Below are 16,346 nucleotides of genomic sequence, written 5' to 3'. Positions count from 1 at the left end.
GTTTTGCAGATGTCTAAAGCGTCTTCAATGAATTCTGACTTCATCTTCTCTCAATCTCTAACGAATTCTGATTCCTCTTATCTTCAAGGAATTCTAACTCCGTCTTCTCTCCATCTCCAACGGAGATTCTCTTTTCTTGATCTTCAAGGAGTTCTAACTCCATCTTCTCTCCATATCCAACGAATTCTGACTCCATCATCCCACAATCTCCAATGAATTCTGACTCCATCTTCTCTCCATGTCCAACGAATTCTGACTCCATCTTCCCACCATCTCCAATGAATTCTGGTTCCTCTTTTCTTGATCTTCAAGCAGTTCTAACTTCATCTTCTCTCCATGTCCAACGAATTCTGATTCCTCTTATCTTCAAGGAATTCTAACTCCGTCATCTTTCCATCTCCAACGAATTCTGATTACTCTTTTTTCAACTTCACAGAATCCTAACTCCATCTTTGCTCAATTTTCAACGAATTCTGACTCCATCTTTCCGCAATCTGGAATTCTGACTCCATCTTCTCTCCATCTCCAACGATTCTGATTCCTCTTTTCTTGATCCTCAAAGAGTTCTAACTCCATCTTCTCTCCATGTTCAAAGAATTCTGACTCCATCTTCCCACAATCTCCAACGGATTCAAACTCCATCTTCTCTCCATTTCCAACGGATTCTGGCTCTATCTTCTCTCCATGTCCAACGAATTCTGACTCCATCGTCCCACAATCTCCAATGAATTCTGACTCCGTCTTCTCTCCATTTCCAACGAATTCTGACTCCATCTTCTCTCCATGTCCAACGAATTCTGACTCCATCTTCCCACCATCTCCAACGAATTCTGACTCCATCGTCCCACAATCTCCAGTGAATTCTGACTCAATCTTTTCTCCATCTCCAACGAATTCTGATTCCTCTTATCTCCAAAGAATTCTAACTCCGTCTTCTCTACATCTCCAACGGATTCTGACTCCATCTTCTATCCATTTCGAACGAATTCTGACTCCATCGTCCCACAATCTCCAGTGAATTCTGACTCCATCTTCTCTCCATCTCCAACGGATTCCTCTTTTCTTCATCTACATCGAATTCTAACCTTCTATCTTTCTTGAGGGAGACCTTTTAAAATCATTATGTAGTTATCCATCGACACGGCACGTCAAGTACAATGCACGGAAGCTGGTTACATCTTACTTAAAATGCACTCATTATCATGTCCACTCACCTTGCACCGTGAGCCGTGCGACGGAACTTTCGCGCGAACCGACCGTGTTGTACGCTACACATTTGTAGCGCCCACCATCGGCCGGCCGTACATCGCTGATGAGAAGATTTCCACCGTCCACGATCCGGATGCGACCGATCTCCTTGGCGAACCGAAGCTGCTCGTCCATCAAGCTGTCATCCTTCATCCAGCGGATCATTGGCTCGGGCGTACCCTTTGGCGCACCGCACTCCAGCAGGGCTGTTTCACCGGCAGCCACACGCGTATCCTTTGGCTCGACGCGAAAATCATCTCGCAGTACTAAAAATGAAGAGAAAAGCAAAAAACACAATGAGAAATTAAACATCATCCAGGGGGGAAATGCAGCGCCGAGAGCGCGGTTTCGTTACATCGCTAGATGCAAATGCTGTTATTTGCTATCATTAGCGACTATCATTATCATCGAATTGACACCATTTTACAAGGCGCTCAGATTTGTCCAGAAAAACCCGTTCGGAAATCATCATCGGTTGCGCGACACATCGGTGCTGCTGCTGCTGGTGCTGTTGGCCGGGTGTAAAGGTACAAGCAACGGTGCATGTATGGTTAAATTGGATGGCCGGACTTGTGCCCAATGATGCACGAAGGTGGATCACCGGCACAGGGTAATTATGAGACCCCTGTGCTCGAACGAACAGGAGCTCAATTATAAAGGTTAGTTGAGATGCAACAGAATCGTGTTTCTAATGGCTATGCTGAACGGTCGTCGCTGATCCGTAGCAAAGCCAACGAGTTCAACCTGTCCTTACCGGCTTTTTGCCACCATCGCTGCGCTATCACTCACCGACATCACATGCATTTGCCAAGCGTCAAGTGACACACACAGGGAGCGAGCGCTCGATGTAAAACGGCAACCAAACCCAGTGTCTGTGTGCCTGTAATGATACTGGCTAAGCGCGAAATGGTCAGATGGAACCCGGTGCGCCATTGGGCGCGATGCATGTCAAGTATGTCATTATCCCGTATCATTACAAGCACAGGACAGGACAGAGGGGGTGTTCTTCTGTGTCGGCTTTCTGCACTTCACCGGTTTTGTTAATCAACATTTTGACGGGCTATCGTCGAGCGCTATATGCAGAACATTTCCATTGTCTTACGCGCTGTGTGTGAGGTGACTACGGGCTTGTGGACACACAGTAGTTGGGGATGGGTGGAGGTGCATAATTTATGCAGATTTGTTTTCATTAGCGAGTGCAAGCACATATCAAACAGGGAAAACCTGTCGAACAAATAATGCCATCATGGAGTAAAAGCACACATCCGAACGCTCTAATTAGACACACTGTATTAATATGCATGTAGGTGGGTACGACGTCTAACATGCGAACAAAAAAACGTATAGACAATTACTGCTTTGCGACATCAGTGTAGTACCTAAATGCAATGTGACAGCAATTCGAGCCTGACGTGAAATTTCGTAACCGTAGAGGATTTCAGTGTGCTAAAATCTAAACACAAAAATACAGTGGTGGTCAGCACAGTATGGGTGGGAATGAATTTCTTGAAGCATTCTTAGATATTTTAGGTTATGTTGAACATATTTATAAACATTTTCTGATTCAGAGTGCTTAAATAGAAACATTTGAGAATAAAGCCATACACAGTTGTACTGCAGTTGTTGTAAGCAAGCCAACGTTGCTTTATTAAAATTGACCCATTACTTGTACAAGGTGTACGTATTTAAATTAAAATAAATTTTAATTTTTGTTAAATTTGGGGTCAATTTGAAAAAGAATAAAAGCAACTATAAAATATGTCAGAAGTATGCTAAAGATCGATCAATAACACTCACAGAACCGGATTGGATATATAAATAATAGGAAGAAATGCGACGCGTAGTGCAAGAGCGACTGATCGATAATTCAATCAATCAATAAAGTGATACATTTTTGTTACACTACCTCATCAAGGAATTACGATTCAAGGACATTATATATCTCCTTTTATTCATTTATATATCTTACTGAGATGCTCCATTGTTGTCATATACAGGGTGTCTCACAATTTTTTAACACCTTTTCAGCTATTAATGAATCGGTCTCGAGATTTTTTGAATGCATCCCAAAAATTTTTTGAATACTTCCTGAAGTTGTTTTACGGTTTCTCATACAATTTTGAAAGCTACTTTATGGATCCAGAACTTCGTACTGAAAATATTTTATCCCAAAGAGTGATTCTAGCCAGCTGTATAAATATAATGTTGAAAAGCACAAATAATGAGGGTCCATGTATAAAAAGTAACTTAAAAATTTAATAAAGTAAATAAAATTTCAAAACCAATTATTATAGAATTAGCTACGAGTCTTTAAAATTAAAACAAAAAGAGAAGGAATAGTGTTCTTCGAGTTTAATTTCGTACATTGCCGAAAGCATGATCACGAAGGTGGATCAAGGATTCAAGGCATAATAGTTTGAAAAAAAAACAAAACAGATTCAAAAATAGCTGGAACGCAGTCAAAAAGCATTGGGAAAGTGTCAAAAAATTGCGAGACACCCTGTATAAACCTCTTCTAATTTTTGGTGCAAAGAAGTAATAAAAACAATATACTTAAAACCTCTTAATTTCCTGGATTCTAATAGTCTAAAGCTAGTTTAATGTCCATGATCTGGATGTGCCTTGCTTACAGTGGTTGCCTCACATAAATGACCACCACTGTACGCACATTTGTCAACAGATAACCTGCTATAAATTCACCAAAATGAACCTATAGCATCAAACAGAAAACAAATGCTGATCATTATATCACGAAATCATTTCAATTAACAAAAAAAAGCAGAACCCAACAGAAAGGAAACACCATTACGCTACCACCACCCATCCGTCGATAGTTTTCGCATGATGCCCGGCCGTAATTCAATCTGCATAACAACACTATGTCCCGTATATCCATTTTGCCGTGCTAGATTTATGCCTCCTGCAGCGCGTAACAAAATCGAACATCATCAATCCTCGGCGACACCTTCATGCCTATTTATAAAAGTGACAAAGCATCAATTTCAATGTGACACAACATCACTCCACCTTGAGAATGGACGCGCGGTCCGGCGCGCACAGGAAGCACCACCAACCAACCATTTAGCGAAATGCGGAGAAACAAAGAAGACTTCTCGAGGGGGTTTGTGTGGATCTTCACCACCGAGCGGTGCGGGTTAGTGCTATCATTTAATTTCCTGCCCTTTCTTCCATTAGCATCATTACTCTCGCACCGAACCGACAAGTTCAGCCACGGGCCGACGAGGTTCGATTTGTTGTGGGGAAGGGAAACGCGTGATGGCAGCAACCCCCGTACAGAGAGATAGAAGACAAAGTGGTTTGAACGGCATTGCCATTTGAGGTGCTGGCCACATGAAAGCGCGCTGTTCCGATCAGGTAGGATTATTGTTGTAATAAATAATTATGCAAATCAGCGCAGCATAGATGCGTCGTGCACCTTGTTGTGTCTGCGACGAGACTACCCTTGTTGGGGGGTAGGCATTTACGAGCAGCAAAAGGTTGTGAATGGCGCCATGATACACACACCGTCGTCGTCGTCGTCTCTCCGTTTTACGGACTTATCTGCATTTATCGGTTAAAGCAAGGCAAGGCCAACACTTCCGACATCAACAAGAAGGATAGGGAGTGAACGAGTGAATGATGCAGTCCCGGGACACTAGAGTACATTATTCCTAGGGGCCAAACACATTGATGCAGCGATCGGTCACCGGTGAGACCCCTGGCACATAATTGAATGGAAGTTTGAAGAAGTTCCATTTATTTTTCGGTGGTGCATTTGCTTATCGCTAGAGGAGTGCTTTCGTATCGTAAATTATGGCGATGTTTGGGTGTGTGACTAGGATTATAACTTTGAACTTGCAAGCCCACATGGGCACGAGAGATTGAGCACTCAGAAAATTGGGGTGGATGAAGATATGAATTTTTTTATTTATTTATTGTTCCATTATGACGGCCAAGGGCCGTATGATCGACATATTTTGTCGAAATAATATGACTTTGGGCATTTCCTCCCAGTTATGAGCCTTATCCCGGGCTTGCTCGGTTGTTTTTAAAAACTAACTTAAAACTATGGAATGCAGTGGCGGATGGTGATGTGGTCTTTTTGTGGTGGCGGTTGAAGCTTTGTGGTGATGGCGATGATGGTGGCGGTGGTGATGCTGATGCTGGTGGTGGTATTTGTTGTATGGTGGTGGTTGGTGGTGGTGGTGGTAGTGTTTTTGAAACGATGGTGGTGGATGTGATGCTGAGCTATTGATGTTGTTGCCGGTCTATTGTTGTAGGTGTAGGACAAAGAACAGGCACGTAATATTAGTGTAACATTTATAACAGTTACAACAAGGAGCGATACAACCGTGCTAATTGTAGCTATATTTTTCTGCCTCCGTGGATGTTCGGAGATGCTGCCGTGTCCCAGTGGGGTCGCGTTGGTGTCGAAATCTATGTGGCACAATACGAATATAACGTAGGACAACATTTAACATTTAATGGAACATTTGGAAGGATGGAAAGGAACTTAAGGAAGGGAATCAAAGGATTAGACCATTCTCTCGGCAGAAGCGGTGTATAATCATCATATACCTCAAGTCCTTGTTAGCCAGTACGTCGCGGATCGGAGCACCCGGTTGCAGTCCGATACCCCGGATTGCCCTCAGCAAGTCAGGTCTGGCGGGTTCGAATTCCACGCAGTGCCACAGAAGGTGATCCACATCGTGGAATCCAACCCCGCAGCTACATACTTTCGTGTCCGACAGGTTTATGCGCTGTAGATGTGCATCCAGTGCAAAATGGTTCGACATAAGCCGAGACATCATGCGGATAAACGCACGATCCACAGAGAGCCCACCAAACCAGGGCCGCAGGGACACTTGCGGAGAGATCGAGAAAAGGAATCTCCCGAGTTCATCCGCTTCCCACATGCTCTGCCAGCGAGACAGACAAAGTTGCTGTGGGGAGCGAAGGTACTCATGGGTTGAGATTGGTCTATCGTAAAATGCGCCTTCGGTTGCGCCTTTTTTGGCCAGTGAGTCGGCCTTTTCATTGCCGGGAATTCCACAATGAGAAGGAACCCAAATTAACGAAACTCTAAAAGCTTTCTCAAACAATGAGCCAAATACTTCCATAATTTTGTGGATAAAATAGTCATGGCTCTTAACAGCCTTCTCTGTTTTTAGCGCTTCAATTGCGCTTAAACTATCAGTGAAAAGGAAGTACTGACCAGAAGGGCTCGCAGCTATGATAAGTAGCGCGTAAAATATTGCGGCCAACTCAGCAGTGTATACACTGCATGGTTGCCTCAACTTGAACGCGACCTCCGTTGTTATGCCAAAAACACCGAAGCCCGTACCCTCCCCAGAAGACGATCCATCAGTGTAGAACTGTTTTGAAGGGTCTAAATGGCCATACTTTCTCCTAAAAATGCCCGGGACGACCTTCGGGCGAAGATCATTAGGAATGGTCTTGATTTCCTCTCGCAACGAGGAGTCTGTACATACAAAAGAACTGTAGGCCTCAGGAAGGGCAGCACGGTTTATTGCTTGTGAAGCGCTAGGGTGTACTTGTAGGGAGACAAAATCATTATATACATCAATGATTTTGCTCTTTGAACCTGCCTCTATTAGTGCTTTGAAATTCTCTATAATCAAGGGATTTGATACTGAGGATCGGACCAGAAAGCGAAGCGAGAGCAGCTCAAAACGAAGTTTCAGCGGCATCACCCCAGTCATCACTTCTAGGGACATGTTGTGGGTGGATTTCATGCTCCCTAGTACGAGTCTAAGACAACGGTACTGTATTCTTTCTAATTGTATCATCGACGTTTTGGGTGCCCACTGGAAACATATGCTTCCATACTCCAAAACGGATAGTACTGTAGTCTTGTACAATCGCAGGACATCTAATGGGTGTGCGCCCCACCAGAAGCCTGTGATTGTCCTCAAAAAGTTGATTCTCTTGGAACACTTTTGGACCAGATGGGCGATGTGTGTGTTCCATTTCAGTCTAGAGTTGAACCAAACACCTAGGTATCGAAAATTGTCGGATATTGATATCTTTTCCCCGTACAAAAAGACATCAGGTTTTGGTTCAAATAGTCCTCTCTGTCTGTTATTAACCGTGTCGCTAAAACAGGAAAAGACTACCATTTCAGTTTTTGACGCAGAAAACGTGATACCTAGGCTATCTGCCCACTTGGTGAGATTATCCAAAGTGGATTGCAAAGCTTCTTGTATATCGATGGTGCGTCTGCCCGCGACTGAAATAACACCATCGTCTGCCAATTGTCTAATGCTGCAGTTGGCCGCCAGACAGGTATCTATATCCTTGACATAAAAGTTGTATAGCAGGGGGCTCAAACAGGACCCTTGTGCTAGTCCATGGAAGCTGGTCCGTTTCATTTTTACGTGACCATTATCGAAATTCATTACTTTTTCCGACAAAAGATTGAAGAGAAAATTGTTCATCTTCGGACCCAGCCCCGCATTTTCTAGCATTTGACACAGTTTCCAAGGAGAAACTGAGTCAAAAGCCCCCTGTATATCCAAAAAGATACATCCCATGTTTTGCTTGCGAGCACGAGCAAGTTCAATTTCTGTTGTAAGAAGCGCTAAGCAGTCATTTGTACCCTTTGCTTTGCGAAAACCAAATTGGGTAGCTGAAAGAAGGCCGTTTGATTCAAGCCATTCTTCTAAACGAAAAAGAATCATCTTTTCAAAGAGTTTCCTCAGATACGAAAGTAACGAGATAGGGCGGTACGATTCGTGTCTTGATGCCGGTTTACCAGGCTTCAAAATGGTGGCAACTTTCACCTCTCTCCAGTCTGGCGGGACGATGTTAAACTCCCACAGTTGGTTGAATAAATCCAACAATCGTTTCTTGCCCACGTCTGGTAAGTTCTGAAGCAATTTGCTTTTCACCTGATCCAAACCTGGGGTAGAATTGTTGCTAGATAGGAGAGCGAGAGAAAACTCCATCATGGTGAAAGGTGAATCCATCCTAGGATCACTACCAGGCGCATGTTGAGAATAGTTTTGCGCAGGAACGAAGTCAGGGCAGAACTTGTAGGCAAAATCCTTTAACCAGTCGCCGGTAAAACCTTCGCTCTCGTTAGTATGTTTACTACTCCGCATTCTTCTAGCCTTTCTCCAAAGTGACTTTAATGAAACAGAGGGCTTCAGTTTTTTTACGTAATTTCGCCAGTAGCATTTCTTTTTTGCTTTAAGAAGATTTTTGCACCTTCTCTCCAAACTCTTGTACTGTATATACAAGTGTCTGGAGCCAGTGTCTCTAAAAGCCTTAAAAGCCGTCCGCTTCATGTTAAATACCGCTTGACAATCCTTGTCCCACCAAGGAGTGGGAGGTTTTTTAAATGTCCTTGCTTGGTGGGAGCCCCTTGTTTGGGCGGCAAGGGCGCACTCGATTATCAATGATTCGAGTTTTTTATATTCCTTTACAGGACATGAATCGGGTTTATCAAGGAAGAGTGAAGCGGTCATAAGTTCACCGTATCTCACCCAATTGATATTCCTCGTTAAGTCACATTTAACGATCGAATTATCTACTGAGTATCCTCCCTTAATGTAAGAGATTGCTATCGGCAGATGATCACTGCCGATAGGGTCCTGGATCACCTTCCAACTAAAATCCAAGGACAAAGCTGAGGAGCATAATGACAGGTCCAGTGCACTTGCCCTACTCATTGCTGTTTGCATCCTAGTTGCCTCCCCTGAGTTAAGTATTGCAAAGTTATGTCTGTCGCAGAATTCTCTGATTAAGGGAGCGCGAATATCATCCTTTACACATCCCCAGTCTAAACCATGGGAGTTGAAGTCTCCCAGGATTAAAAGTGGCCCAGGCAGAGCCACTGTTAGATTTCCAAGATCCTGTTTGATCTTTTCAATCCTGTTCTTTTCATCCTTAGCTATCGGGGGGATATAAATAGAGGCAATTGTCACGTGAAGATCGCCTATCTTTGCCTTTATAGCGACAGTTTCGATTATATCCTGTCTGGGGGTTGCTAGTCTTGAGAAAGTGTGACTCTTTTTAATACCAATCAACACCCCTCCTCCTCGGTTGATTCGATCTTCACGGATTAAATTATATCCCGGGAAGGTTAATAGTGTATTGGGCGATAGCCAAGTTTCACAGAGGGCGAAGACGTTACAATTATATTCGCCAACTATGGCTTTAAAAGAGTCTATTTTTCCAATCAAACTTCTACAGTTCCATTGTATGATGGTAGCCATTTTGATTTAATCATCAAGACGGACCATCATACTCAAGTATGGCCATTGTGTCAGCCACTGTTTGATCATCCCCTTTAGGTACGGGAGAGCCCAAGTAGCGATCATTTGTAGTGGGATGGGAAGATTCAAGGACATAACAAGGGACTCTAGGATTTCGGTCAAGGAAGGGGTGTGAGCCCTCGAGAAGCTCCTAGGTTCAGTGGTGAAGCCAGGAGTGTCCACAAGGGCCTCGGCCCGAGGGGATCGCTTCTTCTTGGTCTGCTCCCGGGGAGCTTGGGATGATTTTTTCAAGGGATCAGCGCCACGACTAGGACAATTAGATGTGGGGAATGGCGTCTTTTTCTCGGCGCGACGCTGTGGTGCCACAGGGTTTCCCTTTTTCGATAAGACCTTCCTTTGGACCTTTTTGTAGGAATATCTCAATAATTTTCTTGGTCTCATGACCACCCGCTCTGATGCAGTCAGATTTAAAGATGGTACATTTGGCGCACCATCGGCCAGCACTTCAAACGAATTTTGAGCACTCCTAAGAGCCTCACTAAACGTGCCGCGTGCCCGCTCGGCTATTGTTTTTGATTGCTCTTTTTTTATTTTTTTATAAACAGGGCACACTACCACCTCGTGCCACTCGTCCCGACAATGCGAACATTTAGGGGTCAAGGTTTTGCATTCCTCGGTGGAGTGTTGCCCCCTACATTTACCGCAGCTTATTTTGCCAGTGCAAAACGCCTCGGAGTGGCCTATACGACTGCACTTAGAGCAGGTGGCCACCCTTGGAATGTATGGCCGGTGGATGGGTATTCTTAGACCCTCGCAAACGAGTGCCTGTGGGAGTACCATTCCCTCAAACGTAATCCGGAGGGAGGATGTCGGGACGAAGGTTTTTCCACCTTCCTCGGATACCACTGCTTTAAATAATTTTTTGACCTCCAAAACACGCACTTTTGGAGTATCTGGCGACGGAAAAGTTCCGAGACCATTTTTTAAAATGTCCTCCTCCGGATAGTCGAAATCTTCGACCACGCCGGTTACCTCCACCGATCCACCAGGGATAAACACCCGGTAAAGCTCCGCATACTCCGTATCGGCCGCTATGGCATTGGCTTGAAGCCGGTCCTTTGCGGTGACCTTGATCTTGTTCGGGCGCATCCGATAAATATCGGTTACACCCGGGTACTTGCCTAAGATCGATGTGGCGATCGATCTCACATCCAACTGGCGCGTACGTGGCATAAAATAAACTATTGGCTTACCCTGCCAGGAAGCGGGGTAAGCGCGCGATCTTGTTAAGCCCTTATTCAGCGATGCTGATGCTTGGGCTTGAGGGTCAGAATTGGACGAACATTCGCTAGCGAGTTTTTTTGATGCTGGCGCACCTTTCTTCCGTCCTATCTTCCGCTTTGCCCCACTGCGTAACTCCGAGTCGGAGTCACTACATGGGTCTGACTCTACCATATTGGTAAAGCCCGAGAATTGTCAACTGGGGACAGGGATTGGGACTTACCGTCACGCACAGAAACACTTCACACACACTACAGTGAAAACTAACTGCGATCGCTATGATAGGACACTCTCGTGAGTTACCCTACGCATACGATCGACACATAGACAACACTTTCTCCTAGCGAATATCGGAGAATAACGCAACACCAATTAGCACAACACAGCCACGACGAGATTCTCGGCGTTGTCGCTATCGCAACCGGGGCACTGACCGCTATCTGCCGAAATCGAAACGCAAGCGCTCGTCTGGAACACGTCTGCTCTCGACGGAGGCTGGAGGCAGAATGTGAGAGATATGAATTGTTTTACATTAATTTTATAACTCATAACGTTCATAATGCTTTAAGTCGATTATTCTAAATAACAAATCGGCTGATAATTGTTTGGACTAACACATATACCGCCGCTAGAAGATTTAAATCGATATCATTTTTAGTTTGTACCAACCTTCAAACGAGATCTGTCAAAATGTGACAGCTATCGGACAATAACCTAGTAGGCTGGGGCATTTAGTGTTTTGAGTAATCATGGAAAAGATGGAATTTCGCGTGATGATAAAATATTGCTTTTTGAAGGGGAAAAATACAGTTGAAGCCAAAAAATGGCTTGATGAAGAGTTTTTGGACACTGCTGCACCAAAATCTACCATTGAGCACCAATGAGCACTGAAGATGGTGAACACAGTGGACGCCCAAAAGAGGTGATTACTGACGAAAACATTGAAAAAATTCACAAAATTATTAAGAGCAACCATAATGTGAAGTTGATCGAGATAGCTGACACCTTAAAGATGTCTAAGGAACGTGTTGGACATATCGTTCACGAGTATTTGGATATGCGATAGCTCTGTGCAAAATGGCTGCCGCGCGAACTCACATTTAACTGAAAACAACAACGATTTGATGATTCTGAGCAGTGTTTGGAGCTGTTTGAGCGAAATAAATCCGAGTTCCTGCGTCAGTATGTTACCATGGATGAGTCTTGGCTTCTCCACTTCACTCCAAAGTCCAATAGACAGTCATCCGAGTGGATTGGACACGATGAACCTGCTCCAAATCAAAGGAAAACGCAACAATCAGTTGGCGAGGTTATGGCATCAGGTTTTTGGGATTCACAAGGAATAATCTTCATCGATTATCTTGAAAAAGGAAAAACAATTAACAGCAACTATTATATCAAGTTATTGGAGAGTTTGAAGGTCGAAATCGCCAAATAACGGCCACATTTGAAGAAAATCAAGTTTTGTTTCATCAAGACAACGCACCATATTTTCATAAGTTAGTGAAAACAATGGCAGGAATTCATGTATTACACTACGAATTGCTTTCCCACTCATCGTATTCCCCAGATCTGGCCCCCAGTGACTATTTCCATTTCTCATATCTCAAAAGGATGTACTCTGAGAAGAAGTTTTCCTCGAATGAAGAGGTGATCGCCGAAACAAGGGCCTTTCTTGAGGAAAATGCTACTACAAAAATGTTATTCTCCAATATTTGTTTTTTAAACACACTCTAACCCAACAATTTGTTACATGATGAAGATGCTCCAATATCCCCCTAGGGTAGCTACCCAAAAGCCCAAAACCCAAAAATTGAAGCAAGAAATTCAATTTCCCATGGCGATATTCGCAATACTTACATGCAATCTGTAGCGTAGCGTTGCGGCTTTCGGCAGTTCCGGCAATGTTCGAGGCAACGCATCGATAGACACCGGCATCGTTCTCCTTCTTGCTGTGCAACGTCCGCAGGAAGAACAGTGAGCCCAACGGGAGCAGCACGTGGTTCGGCGTAAGCTTCACCGGTTCGCCGTCCTTGTACCAGTGGATGGTCGGTTCCGGTACACCCTCGGCCTTACAGTTCAGCGTTACGGGTTCATTCTTCGGCACGATCTGGTTGTTGGGATGTTCGATGATTCGGGGAGGACGATACTGGGCTGCAAAGAGACAGAACCGATCGATTAATATTTTGCGTCTATTTAAACAGGAAACATTCCACCGTTTCCCTAGTCCTTCCACTCAACCACCCAAGAATTAACAGTAGAAATCCGGATCATTGTCAAATATGCAAATTTTATACAACTATGGACACACACACACACAGATACTTTCCGGTCTGGAAGCTATAATACTGAAACCCTTCCGTAGGCTCCAGGGAGAAATAAACACCAAGGACCATAGCATGGGGCAAATGGCACAAGTTGATAAAGTTATAATTTAAAGTTACTCCCCGTTCGCATGGGGACCCGTTAGGCAGTTCGAAACTAATCCCAAAAGCCTGTGTGTGTTTTTCCAGCAGACGCGACTGGGAAGCTGTTGATAGCGCCATGTTCTACGTAATGATTTCAAATGACTCACAGCAGCTTATACAAGCGGTGCGTTAGCGCTACCGCACCAAGCGCGGCTTCAGCAGAATCGACAGCCTTGAGACCCCTCCTGCTCTGTAATAACAAGTTCTCGCTTCATGATCCCAATATCTTATGGACAACCGCACCCGGTCGGTTGGGAGACCGTCGGGGCAGCAACTCGGATAAGAAGCACCGGAAGGATAGTAGCTCGATTCGTCTGCAATGGATGGCCATGCAAATGGAAGCCGTTTAATATACACTCAATTTGACAGCTTCATTTAATCAACGCAACCCTAGTGCCATCACGGATCCCCCGTGTCCCCCGCGGTCCGAGTTTTCTTCGCGTTGCACTTTCTTATGCACCGGGCAGCAACGACCTCTCAGAGCAATTTCGCCAGCAGCCAGCAGCCTTGGCAGTACATTTGTCAGCCAGCTTCCAAGGACCAACACCAAACTGGTTCGCTTCATGAGCGTCTTCTTGCACGGATTAAGCTCCGAACGGCGTCTGAATGCGACCTGTCGTCGTAAAGTTGGTTCTGCCTGCAGCGAAAGTGCATCTGACAAACCACACCGGAAAGCGGCAAAGAAAAAGATGATGACGATGGTAATGATGGCCCAGGCCAAATGTGAGCAAGTCTAGGGGAACCATCTGGAATAAATGTTAGAACGAAAATTGTGTTTACGAAATGTGGTTTGAATTATGATTTCCAAAACATTTGTTTAATTATATTTAATTATAATTCAAAACACAAAGCGAGATGGATCTTTCCTTTGGTTTGAACAGCTTTCAGGCGAGGAAATTGTGTCCTTCAAACCACGCACTCAGTAAATCTATTCCCAGAACTAGTGCATAAGGATTAACACGAGTCAGTGACGTTTCTTGCAGACTTGAAATGTCATCGCCATATGCAAATAAAAAATACACGAAAGATATAAATATAATTATAATTTGTCCATTCTGCATTAAATGCTTGGGACGTTAATTGTAAATGTGATTATAATGTTCTGAAATTTTACAACATTAAAAGATATTAAACCTCCATGACATGACGGTGAAGCAATTACATCCCTAATTTGTTGTTAATTTTCAATTAAAATTTTACAGGGTTTGCTCTGTTAATTTATCATCAAAGATGCAAACGAAATTTGGGTGATACGGCTACTGGGAAAGAAAGATGCGACGCAGTAAGAAAAAAGGGAAAAATATAATAAAAAATGGATTCCGAACAGTGGACTACTTTTTAGTGCTGTATAGAATAATTGTTCTTGGTTAGAAGATTAAAATATAATGCACAAGTAACTTGTTTACTGGAATTATTTTTTACACCGCAACTCATGTCTGAGGCGCTTGACATTTTGGTTGACGACTTCACTACAGGGTTTTGTAATTATTTGTAATTGTATTGTATTATCCAATTTGTGTTCAAAATCAATTTCGGCAATATTTTACTATATAATTTTTTATTTATTCATGGACGGCCAGGCCGTATTGCTTACAACTAAGAGTAACTTAATCTATTGTACAATTCACATTCGTTTGAAGACATTTCCTTCTCCAAACGGTGAAAGGTCACCTTATAATATTTTACTATATAATTTAGATTAATTAAATATTTGCTAATCATTTAAACGACATCATTTCATAACCATCTAAAAGTTAATAAGTTGCTTTGAACGACACAGCAAAGAAATCATACCTATTTCTAAAGGGCTTGATTGTCACAGCAGCTGCTAAACTTTATCCGGTTAGTTTTAAGCTTTTTCCTGTTATGCTCTTTTTTTTTTGGTTTAAGGTTTTCTGTGGAGAAGTACTGAATTTGCTTACGTTTGAACATTAAAGAAAAGAGTCTTAGTTTTTCAGAACCTTCAGAATGAAGGTTGAGTTTTTAGAGTGAAAAAGATGACTGTGAAAATCTCTTCGTTAAAAGAGTTCTAAGTTGCGATTTTGTCGACGAAATTTAAGCCGAAACTGAAGACAATGAAACCAAACTCAAATGATGATAATCAACTGATTGCTCTCCAGATCGTTTTTAACAGAATTCCCCTATACCTTTGCATATTTCCCCTAGATGATTGTAATTTTCTCTTCATCAACTGCAAATATCACACAATAAATTGAAATTTTTCCCAAACGGTTGAAATGTTACCTTATATGTTTCGCGAAACCCTGTCATACGTCACTATTCTTAAAAACACTAATAATGCTATGGGAGCTTATGTGTTCTTTGGTATCTTCACTAATATTGGGAATTACTCAAGACATCGATGATATTGCTTTGCTTCATCAAATATTTTGGTAGATTACAGTAAATAAAACTGGCCAAATTTCATTAAATAAATACTAATAATTTTTGGAGAAAGCTTTAATCAAGGCATCGCCCAAAGCTTTGCATATCTCAAGGGTAAGTAACCTCATGGAATAACATTAATAAAGTGCACGTAAGCCTTCACCAGGGAAACAGCACGACTATATTGAGGTCTAAAACGAACATTCATAAGCATATCTTGCCTACACCATTTTCACCCCCACACACGCACACACAATTCAGCGAGTCGCAATTGTCAATGCTATCACACCCACTCTTGTCCCCAGCGTCGCTTAAAAGGAAACCAGATACACGGTCCGCTAAAATGGCGCTATAGAGGGTCCCGAAACGTAGCGCGGATCGAGATCGAAGATCAATCAGGTGGAGACCTCGCATTATCGCCTTACAGCTGCAACGCTCGGAGGGGGAGGGCTTGTGGGTTACCTATTTCTGCACGCGTTATTATTGCGCGCACATACGGGGCCCCCCACTCGGCCCGAGGGGTTGAACGACGCACATGACGCACATGATGGCAACTTGGCACACATAAACGTACGACGACGACGGACGGTACGTGGGATGCAACCGCCTAGAGCCGTTCCATAATTGCACATTTATTAGCCATTGTCTTGAAGGAAATGTCATTGGTGTGCGTGGTATGAAATGCACCATAATCGGGGTCGCTTTTACTACGCTTTGCGCTTTT

General features: G+C 43.4%; 1 protein-coding gene across 1 annotated transcript in view; it reads right to left on the bottom strand.

Annotated features, from left to right (window-relative positions):
- LOC128301594 (protein sax-3-like) overlaps positions 1–16,346 on the bottom strand; it is a 125,626-nt gene that overhangs the window by 18,492 nt on the left and 90,788 nt on the right. The window contains exons 3-4 of the mRNA XM_053038166.1: positions 12,630–12,923; positions 1,215–1,514 (exon numbers count right to left, since the gene is read on the bottom strand). Coding sequence (XP_052894126.1) covers positions 1,215–1,514; positions 12,630–12,923 — 594 coding nt within the window. The remainder of the gene's footprint in view (positions 1–1,214; positions 1,515–12,629; positions 12,924–16,346) is intronic.

The sequence above is a fragment of the Anopheles moucheti genome, chromosome 2 (genome assembly GCF_943734755.1).
Source record: "Anopheles moucheti chromosome 2, idAnoMoucSN_F20_07, whole genome shotgun sequence".
Lineage (NCBI taxonomy): Eukaryota > Metazoa > Arthropoda > Insecta > Diptera > Culicidae > Anopheles > Anopheles moucheti.
This window is presented reverse-complemented; position numbering and strand designations above follow the sequence as displayed.